Source organism: Egretta garzetta, unplaced genomic scaffold (assembly GCF_000687185.1).
Source record: "Egretta garzetta isolate BGI_Z169 unplaced genomic scaffold, ASM68718v1 scaffold602, whole genome shotgun sequence".
NCBI lineage: Eukaryota > Metazoa > Chordata > Aves > Pelecaniformes > Ardeidae > Egretta > Egretta garzetta.
In genome coordinates, this window is record NW_009258893.1 from 168,408 (window position 1) to 185,237 (window position 16,830).

General features: G+C 41.9%; 1 protein-coding gene and 1 long non-coding RNA gene across 2 annotated transcripts in view; one reads left to right on the plus strand and one right to left on the minus strand.

Moving 5' to 3' along the window:
- The window catches only part of PCSK1 (proprotein convertase subtilisin/kexin type 1), a 28,488-nt gene extending 11,677 nt beyond the window's left edge, over positions 1-16,811 (plus strand). The window contains exons 6-13 of the mRNA XM_035889760.1: positions 2,384-2,556; positions 4,838-5,050; positions 6,233-6,336; positions 7,273-7,506; positions 9,012-9,169; positions 11,187-11,320; positions 13,139-13,300; positions 15,303-16,811. Of these exons, the coding sequence (XP_035745653.1) occupies positions 2,384-2,556; positions 4,838-5,050; positions 6,233-6,336; positions 7,273-7,506; positions 9,012-9,169; positions 11,187-11,320; positions 13,139-13,300; positions 15,303-15,665 (1,541 nt within the window). The 3' untranslated portion in view covers positions 15,666-16,811. The remainder of the gene's footprint in view (positions 1-2,383; positions 2,557-4,837; positions 5,051-6,232; positions 6,337-7,272; positions 7,507-9,011; positions 9,170-11,186; positions 11,321-13,138; positions 13,301-15,302) is intronic.
- Positions 13,639-16,830, minus strand: part of LOC118451806 — a 17,203-nt gene continuing 14,011 nt past the window's right edge. Inside the window, exon 3 of the long non-coding RNA XR_004841363.1 lies at positions 13,639-13,649. This is a non-coding gene — a long non-coding RNA (uncharacterized LOC118451806). The remainder of the gene's footprint in view (positions 13,650-16,830) is intronic.

Sequence of the window (16,830 nt, forward strand, 5' to 3'; positions counted from 1 at the left end):
TCAGGCAAAAAAACCCGGACACTCGGAATACCTTGTTCTCTAGCCTTCAGCGTCAGAGGTCGGTTTAACTTTGCCTTGAGGGGTAAAAAAACCCATTACATTCAAAATCTTTTTGTTTTCCATGAAACTTAATAATCCCAAGTGTTCTCAGCAGTCACATCAGTGCCTGGCCCTATTCTGAAGCCTTGATTAGTCTCTTCGGTACCCAGTGGCTCGGAATCCCATAGGCTTTTCTGTGCACTCTGTGAAAAAAATAGTTCTTAATGCCGAAAGCGGCACCTTTCAGTGTGCTTTAACAGTCACCTCTTGCTCTGCGCAGAGCTAAGAAGCGCGCGTGTGTATCGATCACCTCTGGAGCAACGCAGGGTGAATATATATCCATGCATACCTAACCATAGCGCTGTGCTATGACATTTCCCTGGTGCTGCCATGGAAATCAAATGATTAAGAAGCTCCATTTTACAAAGGACTGGGCTGAGAGTTCCCGCACAGTGACGCGTTGCTAAAAATAGCCTTCTGCCAGGCAGATACGTGTATGTGTCTGAAATTACCTTGGGCTTTGCCCTTTGATTTTGTGGGACTGATGGTGGGAGCGGGCACGTGCGAGAACAGGAAAGGGTTTATGCAGTAGGACATAATTGGAGCCTGCTTAGGGAAGCATCACTGCAGTCATCGAATCCCTGGGTTGACTTAAACAAGCAGGATTTTTGGAGAGCACAAAGACAAGGCAGAGGTTTTTTTTTTTCTTGAACAGCGTGTTGTCAGTGTTCGTGTTTTCTTCCTTACTACATTATTTATCTGCAGAGTTGGCTTTGTCTTCTTCTGTGGGAAATATCTGTACAGTACTCTCCGCATGCCCAGTATCTCACGACGTGGTGCAAGCTCGCACCCGGAGCTGGCAGTCATTTCCATGCAGGCAGATCTTTGCTCACAGTGTGCTGGTATGAAGAGAATCTCACAATTCTGAGCCAAATGAAAAATGAGTATTTAAAATGTTACAGGTTTAAGCCTATCCAGGGTAAGTGGTGGGTTTAGTACCTGAGGCACAGGATACACCTTGACTCTTTTCCCAGCTTCGTGAGTGATAGTGGAGTAGCAGTGGTTGAGCGGATTAACTCCTTTGTCTGTCTTTGCCACTAATTAATACAAAATAATAAAGCCCAACTTTATCTCACAGGTATTATGAGTCTTAGAGGCCAGCCATTTGGGAAAAGAATTATGCTTACAGTATTTTTTTTTCCTGCTTGATAATATAAAAAAAGAACAAGACACTGAGCGGCAAGGGCGAGGTTGTTTGGTGTTCTTTTTTTTCTTTTTTCTTTTTTTTTTTTTTTAATGGAACGACCAGATTTTGCCTGGCGTGCTTTGGAAAAATCCCCGTTTTGTGGAACACACTAGAAAATGAGTACTCATAATTCACCAATTGCCAGTAATGGTGCAGCTGCTGTAGTACTAACTTGCCAAGTTCAAGACAACCCAGACATTTTTATTGCTTGAAAACACAAGCTGAATCCTGACTGCTGTGGCTCTTATATTGCTGCTGTTGCTGGGAGAGCCATGCCACGGTGGGAATTTTGCCAGACTTCTGCTATTTCTGTCCTCCTCCAGCACTGGACAGTGGTAGCAACCCTACTGCAGCGCTGGGGATTTGCAGAGCTAGAGACCCAGTGCAGATGAACCGCTGTCTGCCACTGAATTTTAAGTACCACTGAGATCAGGCTTGCTCTGAAGGAGATTAGATCATGCAGTTCCTAATAAAATGTTAATGGCTAGATATCTCTAGCATCTCGGGATTGCTCACAGTAGAAAAAACGTGGCAGTAAAACAACACAATTTTTTGTGGCGAAGATTAAAGAGCTAGTGAAATAGCAGCGTCACAGAAACAGCAGAACCTTAATGACTGTGAGGACAAAGTGTTTTAGTCAGAAGGGTCAGAACTACATCTTTGAACTAAAACTCTTAGAACTCTTGAAGATAAAAGTGGTGTTGATAAAACCTATTTAATTTTAGTGACATGCTAGCAGTTTGAGAAGTCTTTGTTTCAGATCTAACAGAGAGGAAGAAAGAGTGAAGAAAGAGCTCAATGCAGTAAGAAAAAGCAGGAGCAGTAAGCAAAACATCATCTTCTTGGCTGTCTGTAGAAAGAGAGAGAGATGTAAATGAGAGGCAACCAAGATTTTAAGAGGGTTTTTTTAATGTTTGTAGAGAGCACCGAGCTATGCAAATACAGGGTAAGTGTGCTGGTTCTCACTGACGTGAACTCTCCTGAGCGAGCTGTGGTTGCAATAGTTATGGATTAATTTGGCTGGAAACTTTACAGTTAATGAAGACAAAGAAGAGGGAACAGGAAGTAAATGCAGTCTGCTTGATTTTTTCTGTTAAGGTATACGTATGCTGGATGGAATAGTCACCGATGCTATTGAAGCCAGTTCAATCGGTTTCAATCCAGAACACGTGGATATTTACAGTGCAAGCTGGGGCCCTAATGATGATGGCAAAACTGTGGAGGGACCCGGGAGGCTGGCACAGAAGGCTTTTGAGTATGGGATAAAACAGGTATGATACTTAAGAGAAAGATAGAATAAAATGTGGCAGAGAACAGAATTTTAAAATGGTCGGTATCAGGGAAAAAAATGAAAATGGTTTGTGCTGTCTTTGCTCAAACATATTTGAAAAGGAGATACATTTTAATAGTACAGCTCAGACAAATTACCGGCCAGCACAGGTCTTTTAAAAAAGCACCATTAGAGCTTTCTAAGCTGGTTTTAAGCTGCCATTCTCCACAGATAAGCTTTCTTTTTCCATCCTTACTTTTGCTGCCTTTGTCTCGCCCTACCCCCACCCTTTCTCTGCTGCTTGTTTTGCACTGAGCAGTAATTGGATTTCTGCACTGAAAATGTATAAAATTTATTACAAAGCTTCTGCTTTGTGAATATTTTGCTGTGTGAAATAGTGATGGATTTTAGCACCCTGTGGATGGGCTTGTATGATGTTCTTTGCATTAGTTTATAAATTGGTGTTGTATCGTGATCCAATTAAAACGAAGATAGTAAAAACGCATGATGGAGAGTATTGGAAACAGTTTTTACAGTCCTTTTTTATGTTATCCTCTTTAGCTCTGGCTGGATGATAAGTAGGGTGCAAACTGAGAGCTACCGAGGATGTATTGATAAACTACTCTTGCTCTTGCCAGTGAGGTGAAAAGGTATCTAAAGATGGACAGGTACCAGTATAGCGAGGAAGACTGAGCCAGAGGCAGGAGAGGAGAGAAATGGGGGAAAGCTTGAAGGACAGCAGCAAAGAGAAAGGGGATTTGGGGAAAAGGGCCATTAACATCAGCAGACAGAAGGAAAGTAGGAGGAAGAAGAGTCTGACTGCTGACTAACCGTGCTCTGAGGGAAGAATGGAGACTGAGAGGAGAGGGCTGGTGACAAACAGAGATCTAAGCCCAGAGGTAGGCAGTGAGAGAAGAGGGAGGATTAAAGGCAGTAATTACGGAACCAGTGTTCAGTGGTCTTACTCTGAAAAACCATTTTTTTGGTGAAGAATGCATCTTTTTTTACAACTTATCTCTTAAGGGGAGCAAATTTACCCATTGGTTTGTCAGGCTTCCTTTTGCAAGGATCTGGATGGTCTCCGTTCTGCTTGAAGTCGATTTCCTTTGGGGTTGCCAACGATTTTCATCCCTGATGCCTTCATTGCTGCCCTGGTCAAGCACTTAAGCATATGCTTAGACTTAAGCACCTGTGAGATATTAGTAGCGCTCTTAGTGAAATCAAAGCAAGTGTTTACACACACCGGTGTTTTTCTGGACTGCAGCCTTTATTCTCAAAGGAAGATACCGTCTGATTTTCCGTAATTGGCGTGGCTTGTCCTTCCCATTTTAGCAGTTGTATCACAAAGAGTACAGCTTACTATTTTTTACTTTTAATGTTTTAAGTGCTGCAAATGCCTTAGCACTTGCATGAATAACTTCAAATCTCATCTGAGTGGGATGATAAAAATCTGTATTTCAACTGCTGTTTCCAGTCGGTGTACATATATCAGCAATGAGCAACGTACAAACTTTTGCTCTTCACACAAAAGGGATTTTTCTCCTCTGAAGGACCAGCACAGCGTAAGGCTGGATGGGGTGATACGTGTTTCCTCTGTGATAGCTGTGATGGTTTACATGCTGTCAGCTGTCAGCATCGTTGTTACCTGCTGCTCCTTCATTGCACCCTGGAGACCAGAGCAGGGAATGAGTGTGGCTACGCCTGCAGACTGGTGGTGCTGGCCCACAGATTTGCAGGAGAAGGGCAGGGTTTCAGTCAGATGTGCTTTCTGGTTCACTGCCTTTCAGCAAGTGAATGCTAACTGTGAAAGGCTTCCTTACAAAAGAAAAAATTCATGGAAAAGTCATGTCATGTACATCATTCATACTGCTTACCCTTACCCCTGTGGTTACAGGAAAGGCAAATGAAATAAACCCGGATAAACTCACCATTTCTTAAAATATGGGCATTTTTCCAGGAAGACCAAAACATAAGCGTGTGGGAAAACTTACCTGTTGAGCACAGACTCTGTTTTTAACCTAAAAACCTATTCTGAGGGAAGTTGCTATACCTGGAGCACTAAACCTAGACCAGTCAAACTAAGAGGTGTACTGTAGGGTGTGAGGAGGGGTACCTCAAGTAGCTGGTTTCTTGCCTCTGTCCTCTGCAGTGCTTGTGGAAAATTGTCCTTTTCTACCTGAAAATGTTTGATATATTCAGCTGTTTTGGGTGGAAGGTTTTGTTAAGAATACATGACAGAGGCTGAAATCTCTTTGATAACCTCTCATTTCCATTTTCTCTAGGGCCGAAATGGGAAAGGCTCCATTTTCGTGTGGGCTTCTGGGAACGGAGGCCGCCAGGGTGACAACTGTGACTGTGATGGTTACACTGATAGTATTTACACTATCTCCATTAGCAGTGCTTCTCAGCAAGGCCTTTCTCCCTGGTATGCAGAGAAGTGCTCTTCAACTCTGGCCACAGCATACAGCAGTGGGGATTATACTGACCAAAGAATTGTAGGTTGTTTTTACCAGTTTCAGAACAAACATAGAAATGTATTATATATGCAAATAACAAGTGAGAGCTCTTAAATGCTTGGTTTCAAGTGCCTGCTTTATGTTATGTATTACATGCTTAGTGCTTTTGCCTTGAGACACTGAGGAATTCATAATCCAAAAAGTGATTGTGTTCCTGGAATATCTTCTACTGTAAAGCAATGGCTAAACAAAATCATTGTGTCAATGCAGTTAAGTCGGCATGCTGAATTTGTCTGCTGTTTGTGTATGATGGAGGTCTCTGCATGAAGTCTGACATGGTCCCATTCTTCAGGAAAAGCAGATGAGGAGAGATTTAGAGTAAAAGGAAAAAGAACCTGTGAAGTTAGTGTACCATAAGAGTCAGTACCTCTGATATGCCTTGCCATTACCTTCTGTAAGATTGTCAGCCCCCAAGTTCCCACTTAGGACAGCAATAATAGTGGTTCCAAACCTGTAGAAGGTACTCAGCAAGCAGGCAGAGCACTCTGTGTCCCTTCATTGACTGTGCCAGAACGAACTTGTATTGAAGAACATTGCTGTGATAGAATAACGTTGCAGTACTTATAGTTTCTGTTCAGCCCTGGTGGATGCTAATTTTACAATAAGCTACTCTGATGGGAGTTAAACCAATGTCATTCCAAGTTAGCCAGGAGATCAGTCCTTCCTAAGTGGCTTCTCTTCGTAGCCGAGATGTAGATACATGGGCAGATGAGTTTGGTATTTAATTTCCACATAAAGCACGTGTTTCATTGCAAATTATACTTCTTCTGCTGAAGAGGGAGCAGAACACCAATACTAATCCTATGAGTAATTTTCTAGCAAGCAGTAATTTTAAATGTTCTAGGCCCAACACAATGATCTGTTTTTGTGATTCACCAGTAAGCTTGAAACACTTATTGTGAAACCTTAGAATAAAATAAGATATTCAGTGTGGGTGTATTTTGTTCCAACACAAAGCGTTTTGATACAAAAATTATAGCTGAAGTAAAAGGAGTGGATTGAAATACGAACAGATTTAAACATCCATCACTTTTTCTGCTGGTGAGGAATGTATTAATATGCACCAAATAAAGGATACATGCTTATGGTTGTGAGTGTGGATACGACTGTATTTACAACTATTTATTCATGCAATCTGGGTTTTTTTGTTTTTTCTGTCAGACAAGTGCTGATCTTCACAATGAATGTACCGAGACTCACACTGGGACCTCTGCATCTGCACCACTGGCAGCAGCAAATTTTGCTTCCTCTCTCTCAGCCCCCCCGCCATCTTCCCTGAAACGTTATCTGTTTGAAAGTGGCACCATCTCCTGCTGCAGCTCCTCTTTTTGTCAGTCAGACTTGCTCAGCCTGATGACAAAAATAAGCAGCTACTTGCCTCGACAACTTCCTAGCAAAGCAGAGCCGATGTAAGTAAAACGTCATGACTGACGAATTCTGTGCTTTGGCAACAACTGTTTATGGAGTGCCAGTCAACTGCACTTAGAAGCAGTGAGGCTGCACATGTATCAGGAGAACGTAATTTGAAGACAATAGGTTGCAGGAATTTAAATCAAGTCTTTAGTCAATTTACAGAACCTTTTCTGCCAGTGATGAGACATAAAATGGAAGGTACCCAAGCTTGACTGTCAGAGCAGGCAGGGAGCAGGCAGGTTCGGATCCTGTAGGGCTGGTAGTCAGAATGTATGACTTAGGGTAAACAAGAACAGGACAGGACAATGGCTTTTTTGCAGAAAACACTTCAGGCATTAAGGACATAGGCTTAGTACTTGAACGGTCTAGGTTCAGCTCCATGTTTTGTTGCATACTCCTTTGAGGACATAAGCGAAGACACTTAGGGCCAAACTGTAAAGGATAGAGTTAATCACAGATAGATTCAAATACCCAGTGATTTTCAAAGTCCAGGTCTCATGAAGACTGGTGGGAAATACTAATTTTGCTACTTAACTTTAATTTTGAATAATTTTGAAGAACTGGACTCCATTTCTAGATAGTGCTAGATCGAGTGCTAGATACCTGCTCTTCATTTACACAGAAGTCTTGTCTACCTGGAGAAGCATTGGGAGGGTCAGCATGCGACATGCTCTACATTTTAAAATAGTAAGATGCCACATACATCCAAAGCATGTTCTGTTGCAGACTGATAATTGAGAGAAGGTAGGTAGCCCTGAAACAATTAACCAGGATCATTTTCTCAACAGCCCAAATTTAACATGGAGGGATATGCAGCACTTGGTAGTGTGGACCTCAGAATACGATCCACTGGCTGGAAATCCAGGATGGAAAAAGAATGGAGCAGGGCTGATGGTCAACAGCCGATTTGGGTTTGGACTACTCAATGCCAATGCGTTGGTAGATTTAGCTGATCCCAAAAGATGGAAAGGCGTACCAGAAAAGAGAGAGTGTATTGTCAAAGACAAAAGCTTTGAACCAAGGTAAGAATTTGCATTATCAGTAACTAAGCTTATGTCTGTCTTAGTAAAGCCTGAAGGATGGTATTCTGCACAGATTGCTGTCAACCAGGCTCAGAGATTTCTTTTGATTCATTTGGTTTTGCCCTACTGTATTCCTCAGGGGCAGGCAAGCAGCGTTGGTTTGCTTGCTTTTTTTAGAGTAAGGCTTGATGTAAATTACCAGCATGAAGCCTTAACAAAGGATAAGATTATTACGTCTGCTTGTGCAGCCAGTGTATGGATGGATGATGCTGCGAGGCTGAACCTGATCAGATAAGATATGAATGTTTAGACCACTATCAGAAGATGAATAAAAAGATACCACAGTCTCACAGGGATTTTTTTAAAAAAACATCTGTAATCGGTCTTAGCCGTTCTTCTCTTGCAACAGGCGTAGTATGTGTTGAAATAAGGTGATATATTGAGCTTTAGTCACATCCACAGCATGTCTTTTATGAAACACAAATGTCTCAAAGCTCACTGGAAAGGCTTAGCAGCCACAAGCACAAGTGCTCCCAGCATAGTGAGCCTAAGCTGAGCTCAACATACAGGTAAGTTGTAATTAGTCACTAAGCCGGTTAATCAATAATGATATCTAGACCGTTTTTATCTCTACTTGTTCCCTTACGGATTTGTTGTCTAGAAAAAATACAGCTATTTCAAAGGTCGAAATTACGCTGTATGAGTGCACCAGAAATCTGTCTGTAGAAACATATGACAGTGTTTTGGAGTGTCACTGCTTGGTAACCTCATTATTTATGCTATTCTACTATCAATTTGCTTTTATGAGCTCTTTCCTTTCCACAGAGTGCTGATCCAGTACTGTTGTATGTAATACTTGCTGTTCATGTATCTTTATTGCAGTCCTCTGTGTTATAAAAGCAAAGATCCCAAGATTCCGAGTTTAGCGTTATTTATGTGGAGATTTCGATACCCCTTTCTCATTAGAATTAATGGGAATTATGCAGAGAAAGCTGTGCACAGTAGCTCTCTGTACGGAGATTGTACGGAAGACGCAAGCTTTTTTTCTCTTGAGGTGGCATTGCCTACAAAGGGTTAAAATGGCTGTGCCTGCTGCAGTATCTTAACTTCATGATAAAAGCTCCTCTGGACATTTGAAGGAGGGAACTAGGTATAAGTCTGATAACAGTCCTCTGATGCAGCTGACAGCAAAGACTGCTTTTTTGTAGTCTCTGTGGGACAGCGAAGTGTTGACAGAAACCCTTGGCGGTCAGACTTGCTTGCTTGCTTCCAGGGTGTGTTGCACAACTCTGCCTATCGTTTGGTCCACTGCACTACTATCTGTGCTTCCAGAACTTCCCATAGTTTTTACTGGAGCATTCAAAAAAATACTGAACGTAGCATTTGTCTTTACTTCTTCCTTTCTCATCATTCTGAAACGGGCGTTAAATGTGTCATTTGTGCTTCACACAATGATCCAGAATCAAAAGTTTCTGTGAGTAATCGAAGAACTGTAATTTTGCCAGATTACTAAGAGCAAACGAGGAAGTCATCATTGAAATTCCCACAAAAGCCTGTGAGGGCCAAGAAAACTCCATTGCATCTTTGGAGCATGTGCAGCTTGAGGCAACGATCGAGTATTCCCGTAGAGGTGATCTTCATGTCACTCTGATATCTCCATCAGGTACAGGAGGCAAAGACACACTTTGTTTGTGTTGCTGTAGTGTGTAATGCTTATTTCATTAAGAAACACCTCTGTGTTCTTCAGTGGTTTAAAAAGAGCTAAAGGTACCGTTGGACAAATCTAGTCACCTCCAACAGGTAAGTGTGAGGACAAAGCATCCCGGGGACCAGAGAGCTGGTTCTCTGAAACCCCTTTCCAGCCTTCACGTGTTCTGGGTTATTTTTGTGAGAAGAAGTTTGAAAATCATGCTTCAGGAAACATAGGCACCATTTCCAGTATATTTTCATTCTGGCAACAGGACCTTTAAAAACTGAGAGTTCCTGGCAGACAATGAAGTGTAGTTCAGTAGTGCTTATCAGCTTTACTGTGGTTTAACAAACTAATGGAAAACAGGGTGTCTGACTCCCCAGATTCCATGTAACCACGTCTCCCCATTGGTGTATTTAAGAACACAGTGTCTCTGTTAGGCACCTTAGTACAACTACACTAAAAGTGCTAGAACATGGCAAGCTATCTTGACAGTGCCCTGAAATAACACCATAAGGAGAAAAGAAAAAAAAAAAAAAAAAAAGAGTATGAACAACTTTGTAGACAGTGAGATCCGTTGGATCAACTGATATTTGAAAAAAACAGATAAGCTTTCAGGTATGGATTTTAACATCAGACTAATCTAGTTCACTGATACTGAAGGCTAATCTAGTAATTCACAGATAATAGCCCAGTAGAGCCGTGTTCATATCATTATTGCAGGACCTCACCAGAGAGCGGGGTTAAGACACATACAGTGTATCTCCAAGCCCTACCTTGTCTGGGGTTCCTTTTAAGCCTAACCTTAATCCTTCATTTTCTGAGTCTATCTTTTGTCTTATGGGAGCAATGATGCTGTGAGGTGTTTTACCCTTGACTCTTGGTGGTAGTTTCAAATTTAATTCCATCTTAGATAGCTGTTTTAGTTTGGGTGTAAATATATGGGCTGTCTCTAGGTACGCCATGGAGATGACAGCAACAGTAGGTCCCATTCTACTTTTATAGAGGCGTTCCCCTCCCAAGACACTCTTCTACTGCTAATGTATAGGAAGCATGGCTTCATCTTAGAAAAACACCCCTGTTTGAAAGACTGACGACAGTAATATGTTCTTCGTCTTTGCACGTATTTCTTTGGGTTTAGCTGAGGTAGCAATAGTCAAGTGCTGCAGCTTCCACTATTGCATCGTGTTGCTATCATGGTTAAACTGTTCTTTCCCTTAGTTCTTGCTGGTTTTCCACTTCTGTGAAAAACAGTATTACCAGATGTATGTCATTGCTTTTCTATATTTATGGTGTTACCTTTAAATATATTTATAGCTTGTGATCAGGCTCCCTGGGGCTTCTCTGCTCCTTATTATGTAAATACAGCTCCCTTGCTCTCTCCTTATATGCAAACAAGCATAACAATTTTCCTACTGTGCAGCAGAATCTCTTCTGCTGCAGAAGTACTTTGTGAATGGCAGCATTTTTGTAATAATAATAACAATGCAAATGCTTTTCACCCTGTTGGAGTTCCAGGCTGTAACAATTTACATCCACTCACCGAAAAAAAACAAAACCCCAAACCTGTGATGAATTCAGGATAAGCCTTTGGTTTCACAATTCTGCATGAGCTGGTTTGCCTTCAAAACTTCCATCTCGGAAGTTTCCTGAACTGTTCATCAGTGGAAAATACCGTTGTGTGTGACCTCTCTTTCTTACGCTTCTTTATGTGCATCCACTACTTTTTTGTGTTAGAGACTGGCCACTGCGCAAGATGGACCTTTTTAGCATGACCTAACGTGGTAGTTTTTGTGCTCTTAAATACTGCTGTGAAAATAAATAAAGGAACGACTGATACGAACTAGCATGTTTCCCGTCCCACCAGCCACTGTTAAACAGTGCATTTTCCAGGCTACCTATGCACTAGACGGTGTGCAAGCTGAGCAATGTGAAAAGTAGAAGGGGACATGTATGAACAGTCACTACTGTTGATCTTGCACTACCACAGGGACCAGCACTGTCTTACTGGCTGAGAGAGAGAGAGATAAATCTCCCAATGGCTTTAAGAACTGGGACTTCATGTCTGTTCACACATGGGGAGAGAATCCAACAGGCACCTGGGTTTTAAGAATTACTGATGTGGTAAGTATGCCTGTATGTTAACTAGCTATGTTGGGAAGCTAATGCGGATAAAATGATTACTAACCACTACCAAGCATGTTGAATACTGAGCCTTCTCATTAAGCAAGCTACAACAGTAGTTTATTGACAGTAAATATCCCTCTGGGTTAAAGATTAAAGAGTGGCTCAGGTTTTCTTGTTCTTCACATAAATGCAAAGGACCATCCTCATTTCACTGACACGTACCTGTCAAAAACAATTCAATGCCTGTGTTTTTCACACATTATATGTCACTGAAAGAAATCGCTTAATATAATTTTCTGTGATTCATGGAGTGAAATATTCAATCCAATTAACATATGATTAACTGCAAATTAGGTTTTTGTGCAGAAAACACAGGGTAGATCTAGTCTTCTCTTAGCACATGGGCCTAATTTTCATTAACTCAAAACCTTTTGAATTAATGAATTTCTGGTGACCTCAGAGAGCTATTCTGTTGTATACCTTTCCCAAAGTTCTTAGAGTAATTACTGCTGAACAACGCTCAAGGATTAAAGCCAAGAAATCTACAGATATAAAATAAATAAGTTTACTAAAACCGCCTGGGGATGTGGATTACAACAGCGAGACACCAGAATAAAGCTGCTTGATAGGCAACTGAAAAATCATTCTCTTCCAAGAGAGAGTGCGCGCTCATCTCTGGAGAATTTCATTGAAGTTGTCTGTTAATAAGCTTGTCATTAGGGGTCAGATCCTGCCAGAAACTGGATGCTTCCTATCATGCACTGAGCCTCCAGCCCCTATTGGCCTCAAATGGTAAACAGGAGGATAATGCCAAGTACTAAGCAGATGGACAAGGCAGCAGAAGTAAATATTATTATCAACAGCGTAGTGTTAATACTGCAGGCTTATAGATAACCCCATGGTTACAGATATCCTGCTTTTTGTAAGTAATATAATGCATTTTTTGGAACGAAGTTAAGAAGCGCATTTTGTTTGTAATATCTCTCATTTTCCATTTTCAAGTGAGAGGCTCCCGAAACTTAAAATAAACCAAGCTTTTTGTCCTCAAGAGGTAGCACGCTCTTTCCTGAGCATGTAGGGTTTTGTGGTTCCTGAAGTCAGTTTTCACATTAATGACCCTACCTGAAATCACAGATTCCCATGCAGAGTTACTCATAATTTAGCTGTCATGTAAGTGGTGTATGTAAGCTTTGGTGTAGACTTGTGTTAGAAAAGAAGAGCTTCAGCAGCCATCTTGAGTCACTAAATGACTGAGCAAAAATTCTGAAGGAAGCTCTGGTAAATTAAAGTTTCAGTGTTCTCTGTACTTGTCTCTTCCACTTCCTACTATTTAAATACTGGTGCCAAAACTAATGGACAAAGCATTTGTTGCTCACTTCCACAAACTATGTTCAGATGGCTGTTGTACACCACTACAGAATATTATTCTGAATTGTTATTCCAATGGTAACTTTTGTGAGGATATTGCCAAGGAATGGCTTAGTGAACAAATACTCATAACACAAAATACTACTTCAGTCATTTTTAGCATTCTGTGTTATGATAAAATTCCATTGACACTTACATGATTAATTAATAGTTGTTATGTTGCACCAAAATGTGAAAATTTGGAGTATTTAAGCCATTGTATTAAATCGCACTTTCTGATATATCCTGTCTCTAATATATCAGTCTTTTGGTGCTTAAATTGTCTAAATTTAGGCATTGAAAGCCTTATAATTTATTTTCATCAGTTCTGTGTGCTGTGCAATCAAGTGTCCTATTTCCTCTTCTTATGTCCTGAGAACCTTTGCTAATGCCATGCTTGTCCTTTAGTCCAGCAGAATACAGAATGAAGGAAGGATTGTAAACTGGAAATTGATTTTGCATGGCACCGCTACCCAGCCTGAACATATGAAGCAGCCACGTGTCTACACATCCTACAATGCTGTGCAAAATGACAGAAGAGGAGTGGAGAAGATGACAGACTTTGTAGAGGTAGTGCAACATTCATTTTTTTCCTTACATATTTTTCAGTTTATAAGTAAATGATGTTTTTTTCCTAGTGAGGAGACACATATTCATTCTGTATTCATTTCATCTAGCCCCTGACCACTTCTGAGTTGAGTGCTGTAATTTTGTCCACCTTAACAACTGATCTTTTTATCAGTCTGTGTTTTCATATGCCAACATCTAAGGGTTTCAGGATGGCAAGAGGATATACTAAAGCAGTGAACCCTAACACAGTTGAGTGCTACAAGGAGGGAGGAATACACCTCCAACAGAGACACTAAATTTATGTAATTCCAGTGAGAACAAGCGTTGCATCCAAAAGGAGCTTTGCCTGCTGGAGTGCTTCCAGGGAGTTTGGAAGGGAGTTAGTAACAAAAGACATGACAAAGGTCAGGGCCTCACTGATTCAGAGGGGTTGGTCAAGGGGATCTGTTGCTGCTAGCTCCTTTGTCACCCCTTCTTTACATAGAATCACAGAATCCCAGAATGGCAAGGGTTGGAAGGGACCTCCAAAGATCACCCAGTCCAACCCCCCTGCTAAAGCAGGTTCTCCTAGAGCATGTTACACAGGACTTTGTCCAGGCGGGGGTTGAAGATCTCCAGAGAAGGAGACTCCACAGCCCCCCGGGCAGCCTGGGCCAGGGCTCGGGCACCCTCACAGTCAACAAGTTCTTCCTCACGTTCAGCTGGAACCTCTTCTGCTTCAGTTTGTGCCCATGGCCCCTTGTCCTGGTGCTGGGCACCACTGAGAAGAGTCTGGCTCCGTCCTCGGACGCCCACCCTTGAGATATTCGTAGGTGGTGATGAGATCCCCTCTCAGCCTTCTTTTCTCCAGGCTGAACAAGCCCAGCTCCCTCAGCCTTTCCTCCTAGGGGAGATGCTCCAGTCCCTTTGTCATCCTGGTTGCTCTCCTCTGAACTCTTTCTTGAACCGGGCAGCCCAGAACTGGACACACTAGGGTCTCACCTATGCTCTAAACATACTCCAGGCTTCTGAGAGTGACAGTGGGTTTCTGGATGCACGGGATGGTACCATTGTACATTTTCACACATCATTTGGTTATGTCAACATCTTTGGAATACTTTATTAATCACACCACATCAATTTGTCTCCCCATTTAGGCCGTCCCCAGTTAGGATGTCTGTAAAGTATAGAGAGATTAACCTTCCTCAGCCAGGTCATGAAGGAGAAGATTGAGGGAGATATGGTTATAGTCTTTAAATACATGAAATAAGTGTCCATGGGTGTGGCAGCCACGTGCAAGAAAACAAATTGGAAGAAAGTAAAAGTGGATTCAGGAGGTACTGTAGGAGGAGATTGGTGGACATAATAAAAACCAGAAGAAGGTAAAATAAGTGTTCAGTCAGAAAGGCAATGATAGTGTAAATGAGGAAGCTACGCAGCCACATGCTACTGTGTCAGTAACAGAGAGATGATGAGACATCACACCTCTCACCGACTTCTCTGTACATCTGTACCTGGCATTAGTCTTCCAAGGTTTCCTTATGTTGTGGCCGCCCGTTAGCCATACTGCACTGTCTCTTCTCAGGTGGGATCATCTACAGAGAAGGTTATATGGAAGCACTGGTTCAGTCCTTTCACAAGGGTATGTGGTGCAATCAGAGCTGCCATCACCACTGCATATACTTCCTTCAGTTAGACTGCTGAGGCACTGTCTCACGTAGTACAGCCAGAAATATCTCTTAAGACTGGGGCAAATCCTGCTATAAAATGACATGCCGTATCCTGCCGATGTGGAATCTGACTTTATAAATTCGTACGTTGTGGGGGATTTGATATTTCGTGCAAAATAGTCCTTTCAGTAGTCTGTTCCGGTGAATAATGGTCTAGTCCTTTTCTAGATGCTAAGTGGCTCCTGAGCTAAAAATAGCCTCTACCCACACATAGGTGGAAATCACTAATCAGAGCAAATCTTAGTCCAGGCAGTTTTTCATTGACATCTGACCTTTTTTATCCTGTATTCTAGGACCATACCACCCAGGAGAACCTGAGTGAAAAAGCCAAAGTCACAGAAGACAGCAGTAGTAGCAGTGACAAAGCAGAAGATAAAAGCCCGTCAGAGGCTATGCTGCATTTACTGCAAAGTGCTTTTAGCAGACAGATGGCTCAGAAGCGACTGCCAAAGAAGACTGCAAGTGAGAAGTTAAATATTCCATATGAACACTTCTATCAAGCCCTCGAAAAATTAAACAAGCCCTCCCAGTTGAGAGACTCAGAAGAAAGTCTGTACAGTGACTACGTTGATCTTTTTTACAATGCCAAACCATACAAGCATAGAGATGATAGACTGCTGCAAGCCTTGGTTGATATTATAAATGAAGGGAACTAAACTATAGGGTATGGCACTGAGTTGGAAATATTCATTCTCCCCACCCCACCTGTAGTTTTTTTTTTTCAGAAGTCTGTTGTATGCTCTAGTTGTGTGATTGCTGCTTTGATTGCTTCATATTTAATACAAATATCAAGGAAGGGAAAAAAACAGTTGTGGGAGGATAAGGCAGTAAATAGCTGCTTTTTAGTAACAGCTTTTTTCAAAGCCTTTCTTCGTTACCATCAGAGTAGATTTGCCCCTCGGCATGAAATGCAATAGGATTCCCCTGAAAACTCTAATGCTCTGTTTTAAACAATTTTCATGTTGCTTATTCTTCCACCCTGTTCACTTAGCATGCAGTAGGATTCAAAACCTGAATTACCAAGCAGTTTTGAACCGGACTGCCAAAGCTATGGGGATATACTCTCATCCATGGATTTGTAATGAATATTGCAGTCTTTCTTACATTCATCATTTATTCCAGGTGTAACACTTGCAGCCAGTACTGCTTCCGTCGTAGGGTTTGTTTGTTCCTTCTCCAAACGACGATGCTCCCTTGCCCTCCTGTTCTCCCGTAAAGGAGCAGCTGCGCGGCTGGGGTTGGACTGGAGCATCAGTGAACACTGACGAAGTTATTCGCGATTTAGAGACAGACATACACTAACATAAAAGAGCCCCAAACGAGGCGTCCCAGAAGGCGGGATGGCATTCTCACCACCTAACTTTAACTACCTAAGTGAAGTGCCTGAATTACGAGCCTAGTCTTTCTAGGCTGCACGTAGTTGATGAAGACCGAGGCTCCTGTTGATAGCACTTCAGAGCACTTGGCTAGTCTTTACGCTGGTTCCGAGTTACCTGATGGAGTAGTCATCTCTTTCTATCGACTATGTGAGCTCTGGGGGACCGACCTCCTACCTATGGAACCTCAGTTACGTTTCTAAAGTTCAGTAATATAAAAGCCGCCTGAGATGCCTACGTCTGCAGGGGTCAGGACAACAGAGCTGAGATCACTTTGTCCATTCCTTGCACTGTGACCAAAGTAGAATAGAAAGGGTAACTGTGCCAGCAAAGTCCACTTAAAGAGTGGATCGTGGAGTATCTGTGGTAGATTGTAACATTTCCCAAATATCTAGGAAGTTGAGGCAAAATGGATGGGGAGAGGTGTGAGAGAGAAAAAATACCG